Source organism: Juglans microcarpa x Juglans regia, chromosome 5S, assembly GCF_004785595.1.
Source record: "Juglans microcarpa x Juglans regia isolate MS1-56 chromosome 5S, Jm3101_v1.0, whole genome shotgun sequence".
Taxonomy (NCBI): domain Eukaryota; kingdom Viridiplantae; phylum Streptophyta; class Magnoliopsida; order Fagales; family Juglandaceae; genus Juglans; species Juglans microcarpa x Juglans regia.
The window spans coordinates 7,221,487-7,230,078 of NC_054603.1; the positions used below are offsets into that span (position 1 = coordinate 7,221,487).

General features: G+C 39.3%; 1 protein-coding gene across 6 annotated transcripts; it reads right to left on the reverse strand.

The window, feature by feature from the left end:
* Positions 1-2,530: 2,530 nt before the first annotated feature.
* On the reverse strand, positions 2,531-8,592 carry LOC121268246 (aspartic proteinase-like). Of its 6 annotated transcripts, none has more exons than XM_041172429.1 (15): positions 8,439-8,592; positions 8,169-8,265; positions 7,179-7,556; positions 7,020-7,080; positions 6,256-6,350; positions 6,054-6,166; positions 5,794-5,962; positions 5,655-5,694; positions 5,453-5,517; positions 4,838-4,951; positions 4,642-4,706; positions 4,140-4,296; positions 3,933-4,052; positions 2,953-3,041; positions 2,531-2,810 (listed from the first exon to the last, which is right to left on the reverse strand). In XM_041172429.1, the coding sequence occupies exons 3-15, from the start codon at positions 7,548-7,550 to the stop codon at positions 2,726-2,728; spliced, it is 1,545 nt and encodes a 514-aa protein (XP_041028363.1). In that variant the 5' UTR covers positions 7,551-7,556; positions 8,169-8,265; positions 8,439-8,592; the 3' UTR covers positions 2,531-2,725. The 6 variants fall into 6 exon arrangements, with proteins under 6 accessions (XP_041028363.1, XP_041028358.1, XP_041028362.1 ...); XM_041172424.1 differs by having other exon boundaries at positions 8,146-8,265; XM_041172428.1 differs by having other exon boundaries at positions 8,435-8,592.

Here is an 8,592-nt window from a genome sequence, read left to right on the forward strand (position 1 = left end):
TTGAATGCCCAAGACAGCATCACAACCAGCTAAGGGTAAGACATAGAATGAAGGCCTGAAACAATTCCCTTGCACAGATATCAGCACCTTACTACAGAAACCCTGACTGTGTTAACATTTCACCATTTGCCACCTTAACGGTTATCTGACCAGTTTTGTCTATAGTAAAGGAATTTTTTGAAATAATCGATGGATCCAGAAAGTTATGTGTGCTTCCTAAATCTACCAAGAGCACTACCATGGTGGAACCAATTTTAGCCTGCAATCTCATAGTCTTGGGACATGGGGTACCAGTAAGGGCATTTAGTGATATCTCAAGCTTAAAATCAGGCTGCTGGTTAGGCATGTTATTAACTACTTCAGTTGAATCATAGAAAACATCTTCATCAAGATTGTCATTTACAGCATGCATAAAGTAGATTTTAGGAGACTTACAAACATGTGTTGGGTTCCACTTATCACCATAGTGGAAACATAGTCCCTTGCGCCTCTTTTCATCCATGTGCGTCGAATGAACTTTGGTTGGTTGTGCTGCTGGTTTAGTATATTTGTTGAAGTTGCTAGTTGTAGAACTCCCTTGTCCCCCATAGAAAGTAGATGAACTGCTTTTATCTCCCCATGTTTTGAGTGGTTTGCCAGAACTAACCAAGTACTCTTCCTAAATCCGTGCGAGGCCATATGCTGCATTCAAGTTGACAGGGTTGAACATGCGAAGAGGGAGCCGGATTTCATCTTTGAGGCCACTGAGAAAGCAACTTAACTTATGATAATCAGGTAAGCCTTTCAATCTATTCGAGAGAGCTTCAAACTGACTCTTATAAGCTGTAAGGGAAGCTGTTTGTTTCAGTCTTGTGATGGCCTCCATGGGGTCATCATAAGCTGTAGGGCCAAACCTCAGTTGGAGAGCTTCAGTAAATGTCTGGCAACACTGAAATTATCCTGTATCAACAGCATCTTGATACCACACTAGAGCTTCACCATTCATGTGGTAAGAGGCCATGAGGAGACGGTGAGCAGGAGCTGTTTGGTGATACTCGAAGTAACGAGAAGCCTTGAAAATCCACCCTGCCGGATCTATACCTTCAAAATGCAGAAACTCGAGCTTGATGCCGCGCTGTAAGGATCTTCTAAAAATCCGTATCGCCTTCTGGTGGTGGCTCCCTCTGAGCCAACTGAGCTTGTAGTTGAGTCTGCGTACCCATTATAGTTCTAAGCATGTCATTCATTTGCGTCATCTACTGCTTTAATTCATGTATACTCTGGTCATGGCTGTGTAGTATTTCTTGGGTTTGCTGCTTGTTTGTGCGTGTGTTTTCTGCCATTAGAATCGTAGGCTCTAGATACCAATTGTAAGGGTTCTGTTTGTGATAGAATGTAAAGATAGAAATGGAAGATAGTGATGCTGTGTAGATGAAGAAGAAATAACTGGTAGACGAAGTGTTTGATAAAATGGCACTGAAATCTCAGAATGCCAATAGGGTGCTTCGAGGGATCCCTTAACCTCCAAAGATGACAAGTCATTAATATTTTCCAGATGATTCTTTTTGGTGCTCTGGACGTACATAAAAGGGTTGCAGCCATAACAAACTAATTTAATGGCAATGCAACACGTGTAAAGCAAAATAACAAAATGCAGTTGTAACGGAAAGCAAATGACAAACAAAGGAAATAATAAAAGATCAAACGACAAGCAGTTTTATTATTGAACTGAGCTGAACGACTAGTAGCTTTCATTCCCAGTTGATTAAACAGTGTGCTTCATCTTTAAACGGTGCGTTCTGAGTTCCCATGTCTTAACCATTTCAAGACCTCACTTCATCCCGACATAACCCTAACTCCTTAGTTCCTTCCTCTAGCTTCTTTGTGCCGTCTTCCTCTTCTCACCAGAGAGTCCCCTAACACATCATCTATGTGCCATCTGAAGAGGAGGAGCAAGCTCCTTTTAGCGCTTGATTCATCGTGGTTGTTAAGAGCTTTGATCCGATTGAGTCCCCATTCCCAAGCACTGAATACATCGACATGACATCTATCAATTAAACACAGTTTAACCACCAACTACTCACTTCATGAACTCAGACTTGCCACCATATGACTAAAAGCATGCACATTTGAAGAGCCAAAATTAATTACCCGCTGATGTTGGGACCAAAATGTCAAGCTGTAGCCCAAAGCTACCTTTTATTCCTTAGAAATTGTGCGCTTCCGTATAGGTTACTACAATTTATTCACTCACTTCCGCAGACATAAGTGAGAACTTTCCATCGCCTACACACCATTGATCTGCTAATAGACATTTCCAAGAGGATTGTAAACCTAGTTTGTGTGCGCTACACAAAATCTTAGCATGAAAAGCGTGATCGTTAACCTTCGACCTACCCAGGCTTGAATGAAATGGGGTCTCTCTGTTCCAGCGTAAGATGAGAGGCAACTTACTGCTGTGAGGCAAGAAACCAAAACTTGGTAGCAATATTCTACACAAGCACGGGGAAGCTATCTGAGGGGCATTTTGAATTAGTCCGGACCAGCAAAATAACAGAAGAAACTCCATAGCCCTCATTTTGCACATTTTTTTTTCTTATTTTCATTACACATATTAGTAAAATATTCAAATACACGGAACAAATATACACAAGCAGCTTAACTTCCACCATTTTTCACTTTGTAAAGTTTATGAAGGTACAAATTGAACAGGAATAGAAAAAGATGATGGAATGGAGTAGCTTCTTTATGCTGCCTCTGCAAATCCAACTCTCAGCTTGCCGGAATCAAAGACGGTATGGTAGCGACCCATGAAGACATCGCCCAGGATCCTGCATTGCACAATTGCCCTTTATAGTGAGAATCATCAAACCAGAAGTATCACCATGAGGCATGAACAGATGCTCGAGTATGGAATGTTGACAATAGATTTAAAAGGGAAAAAAGTGGAGTTGGACATAAATGGAAATATACCAGAGAGGTCCACGAGGAGGAGGCACATCCAAAGCAATAAAGCCGCTGATGCACTGAGCAGCAGGACCCTCGCCCACCTTGAGTATATACTGAAAAGTGAAGACACCATCCACAAAAGTTGATATCAGAACGATGACATTCTAGTACTCATATATTCATGAAATGTTTTCTACTGCTACATTTCCCAACACAGGATGAAGTGTATGGGTCAAATCCAATCTGAATTTGAATGCTACAAAATGCATGATTGCAGTTGCTTAGGAAAAAAAAATGCCTGGTATCAATTGGCATCTTATCGGGACAATTAATACAAAGCAAAATATAAACAGAAACATGACAGTGATTCAATCTAAATAACATATACAACTATTTGTTTGCCTCTTGCTTGCCTGATTTTTGCTTCTGTTGCCTTAAATAACATAAATAGAACTGCTAATAGGTAAAAAAAACTAAGCAATTAGTGACCATTTTTAAAGTTTTTGAACTCTTAGAATTAGTTAGTGTGTTTGCCAATCAAATTATTCGCTTAAACCGCTCAAATATGACCAAAGATGCGAGTCTAAGAAAAATTAATACTATATTTTTACGAGATGGTATATCAATAACAAAATGACATCGCTTTGGACAAGTCCTCATGACAAACGTGTGGTTGAAAGCTAGTTACTCAAATGCAGCATTCTTTTAGGGCAAACAAATTATCTTGGCAATGATGGGATGAGCCAATTGAAACCTTGTTTCAAAAGTCAATAAAGCCTATTCTATGCTAGAAACATAATATCAAGGTCACAGATGCAAGACTGAAAAGTAGAAGAACAATAACAACTATGCTATCGAGTAGAATGCCTCGTATTATTGTTGAGATTCATCTTTATCAAACCATATGAATGGAAAACACTACCCGACCTACACAACCTAATTACAAAACCAATTCAGAATCCAACTAAATTGCAAGTTCAGGATAGGTTGGGATGATATCTTACCTCCTCAGGAGCAAGTTTGAAAATCTTTCCGCCAATTGTGAAGGAAACACCAGGCATGGAAGAAATATGTCCACAGTCCACAGCAGATTCTCCCATTGGGCTTGGCATCCGATCACAAAGCTGTGGAAGCATCAGACGTGTGTCAAGCAAGCATGAGCAGCAATGTCCTCATGATATATTGAATGCAGTAGAATAGGCGTAATTCACCTCATTTACATAGTCCAATATTCGATCTTGTGTTTGATTCTGCTTTATCTGGTTTTGCATCCAAGCAACAGCCATCTCACAAGCAGGGCACATGGCATCACGAATTCCACTAGAAACTTTGCCGCTGCTCTCATCCACTACAGTCTCAATGCCCATACTGTGCAAAGACATTCACAAACCAACAGGTTCATCATCTAACAACCATGTCTAGGTAAGTATTATAAATAAATAAATCAAAATGTGTACGAGTTTTACCCCAAACAAAATGAAAAAAAGAAACCAGGAATAACCATAAGCATCGCAAGAGAGTGACAAAAACACAAGAGCTATGTGAAAAGAAAATCTTTTGTGCTCAACCTAGCGACAACCAACATGGGTACCATCAAAAGTGCTTGATGCAGCAGGTAACAGGTAATGGAATTAAAATTATCAATCAAGATAATTATAAAAGCATTGCAGAGAATGTTGAAAAGCCAAAAGATTATAAGAATATTGGTTTGACCTAACACCACGGGAACCATCAAAGGAGCACAAGCCAATCTGGGAGCAGATCTTCTTTGGGTTTGCCTGTTATATAGAAATATGAAGGCTGGAAATCAATTTAATAGTGGAATAACAGGAATATTCTGCAAAAAGGTACATAAATTTTATTTGATAGGGAAACATAAATCAGATCACAATAAAACGCAAGTATTTACCTCGGCTAAAAGCAAATCAATAATGGTTTGTCCATACTGCTCGACAATTGCCTTGCATTGCTGACTAACAACTCCAGAGGCTCCAATTGCATGATTTATCATGGTAATCACAGTCTGCAAGAAAAACCACCATATATTTGAAGTAGAAGCATGTATAATAATAGAAGCCTTTAGGACAGCAAAATTGATGTTTTAAATGACAGGCACGTAATAGACGTTTCATTAATACTGGTTGGCGAAACAATGTATTAATCATAGCTTACTGAAGCATATCACAAGCATGATGCTGTATATATCAATCGTAGCTCACTTTTGATGGTTGTTACAATAGCAGGTTGGTGAAAGAATGCATGTACAAGAACATATTTATGGAATGTCTCAGTTGTTTCTTATTTTTCATTTCAATTTCGTTCCATCTTGAATTTAAAAGGTATTACCATCCCACACCAAAACGGATTATAAAAAGGAAGAAGAAGGTGGAGCTTTCAACTTTAGCCCCAACCAAAGTTCAGCCTGAAAATGACTTTGAAGAGCAGAAAATCAATAACTATACAACATACATGAGGTGGATAAACGCTAAATCAAAGTTGCTTTAAGCATTATGAAGATGCATACCGTTGGACCTGCCAGTAGGGAAGTGCCAGAATCTGCAATGGCAGAACAACCTCCAGCACAATATCCTGCATGGCAGTATTATAAAGTTAGACCCACAAAATCAACAGATGCAATCATGTGGTATTTAAGTTTTTCCTTGGTTTCTAAATATACTCTTCTCTTCCTCATTAAGAACTGTACTGGGTATCATGAATGAACATACCGGTTGGTTTATCATCTATTAGAACATCTCCCATGTCAAACTATCAAAAGGAAATGTTAGTGATCAAAAGGAGAAGATTATTAAGGGGAAAAGGAAAATTTTGAACATTTCATAAGATAAAAGCTTTTGGACAACCTACCTGCCAATAACCTTTCTGTTTCACAGGAACATATGTGTGCTTGCCCTTGTAATGATTTGGATCTACCCCACCAAAGACGATTTCACCCCCTTCTTCTTCCTCTGCATTACGGTTGAGCCAGAATGAAAATACCGGTTCTTGGACAAGACCTTGTTCAATCATGTTGTCCCTGTAAGGCAGGCATGTGCCTCATCATACAGGCAATATTCAGAAAAAGTTTTCAGCAGAAAACCAAACAAACTAAAAATGGGCATATATACCACACAGGAACAGCATTTCCAACGGCAATCTCTTGAAATCCGAGTCCTAGTATACCATCAAATTTTCCCATTAAAAATGTGAGACTAGGCTCTCTGGTTGCCTCAATAAAATCCTGAAGGGGACCAAAAGCATTTAGTACAAGTACAGTCTATCAAACTACTATCATACAAATTCATGCAGAGGGAAACATGCTCAAGGGACCTGATTCATTACAACTTGGTCCCCAACTTTGACATTGTCACAGCTAAAGAAACCAGATATTGCACCAGTACCATATTGGATAGCAGCAGATGTCCCTGCAATATAGACAATACCAGGTACATCAGACAGGGAAACAAGATTGCAACTTCCACATTTAAAATTTTCCCAATACACACGTTGGAACTGTGTATCATGAAGTGGACATTGCAACTAAGATCGCAGAAATACTGCTCCGCGTGTTTTATATTAAATTAATGCTCATCAAGGTCACGGTTCTCCATCCCAGCAAGAAAAAAAGCACCGCTTATAGTACTAAAATATCTGACAAAATAATGTTGGTACTACCTTATACGGTCACAAAAAAAAAAAACCTCACTAGACATCAGTGGACCAACCTCGATGTATGTCAACCTTCACATCACCCTCCCATGGAACTCAATAAATATGTAAATAAAATAACGTAACTTGTACAATTCATAAATTAATTTTTTAATCAATAACTCGTGCAATAAGTGCGCCCCCCCCCCCCCCCCCCCCCCCCCCCCCCCCCCCCCCCCCCCCCCCCCCCCCCCCCACCAAAAAAAAAGGAGAGAGAAAGAAACCTCACTAGACTCCACTGGACCAACCTCGATGTAATATCAACCTTCACATCACCCTTCCATGGAGTTATGGTAAAAAATAGAATAAATTAACTTAATTTGTACAGAGCTCAAATTATTTTAACCCAAAATGAGTGAGTCTAAGGTGCAGACGCAACAACTAACCATTCTTCCTGTAGGTACTCGATTCGCTTGACTTGTACTTAGCATGAAAAAAACAAGCCACCTGCACCCAATTATGCAAAAACGTGAATAAAAATTTCGATACAGACAAAACGTTATATTTGACAATCATTCACCGCCAAAATAGAAATAGAAGCTCACCGATAAATAGCACTTAGCTGATGGCACCCACAGATTAGCGCTGCCAGTGTCAAAAATTACAGTGAAATTTTGAGGGGGAGTACCAATGCCAATTTCACCGTAGTACTGAGCATCCAAGTAGTTCTTTAACACAACAATGTCTGTGTCCTCAGAGTCACCGAGATTATTAGGGAAACGATACTTTCTAATAGAAGCTTTCAAAGATATTGCGTCCTTGGACTCCAGCTGTGAAGCAAGCCGATTGTTTTTGTCCAATTTCATTTTTTTCAGCCCAATTCTAACAAATCCATTGTTGGAAGCAGAGGTGACCAGAGAAAACAACAAGGTCAGGAGGAACAGAGACAACAGGACTGCTTTCATGTTAGTTCCCATGCTCACCTATTGGTTCACAGTCAAAAACACTCAAGTTCAGGAAAACCCTTGACAAGCTGTGCACACACGCACGCATAAACATGAGGGTTAAAAACCTTTGACGATGATTGGGTGGTTAAGAAAGAAAAAATATATATAAAAAGTGTTTGGTTGCTAATAAATGGTAGTAGACAATGAGATGAGGCATTTAACCTGATACTGCCATAGTTAATGATCAGCAACATATTTTAGCTTCACATGCTAACATTTTAGCCTCACATGCTAACATTTTAGCTTTGTCACAGGTCAGTTTTGGATTCTTGGAACGAGAATAGAAAAGAGATACTACAAATTCATTCTAAACTACATTTCTATGATTCCAGCAATATTCTGAGCAGCCAAACAAACGGACATGGGGACAGATCAAGCATAATGCCTGTTTATTTAATGCGTAGGGGCGAAAGTCATCAACACATATTAAAAAAGAAAAAGGACATAATAAAATCAAAAAAGCCCGAAATATAGGTTAATTCAAAAAGTTTTCATGAAACAACGGCGTTTGCATATGATACCGCTCAAGCAACAACGTAAAATAAAACTCAAATCTTCGTTTAACTTGATTTTCCGCCATTATCCCACCAACCAACCAGGCAGATAAGGAAAAGCGTCACAAATAAGCGCTACAGCTACAAGAACAACCACCTTCAACCACAAATGGCAAAACTAAATGCAAATTCTGCAAACACAAAATGAACACATCGATCAACACTAAATCAAAAACCGAAAACGTCGATTTTCACGCAAGAAACCTAAATCAAACAACCGGCAATCACAAATCCCCAAAAATAAAGAACACAATTAAGGGACAAAAAAGAGACAATAACAGATAAAAGGAAGAAACCTACTCACAGAATAGCAGAAGCAGAGGAGAGGGAAGTTGAGGAACAGAGAAAGACGAAGAGAGAATTTAAATCCAGGGAGAGAGCCGGTGGGTCTCCTATAGTCCCATCACCCTGAGGCTTTTTTCTGCATCGTATAGAAGGATGCCGACCGTTAGAGCTTT

Excerpts from the sequence above, each read along its gene's own strand:
- LOC121268246 (XM_041172424.1), bottom strand. Across the intron at positions 5,518-5,654 it reads AATAGATGATAAACCAACCG|GATATTGTGCTGGAGGTTGT; the intron begins GTATGTTCATTC and ends ACTGCCATGCAG. Across the intron at positions 2,811-2,952 it reads CCTCCTCGTGGACCTCTCTG|GATCCTGGGCGATGTCTTCA; the intron begins GTATATTTCCAT and ends TGTGCAATGCAG.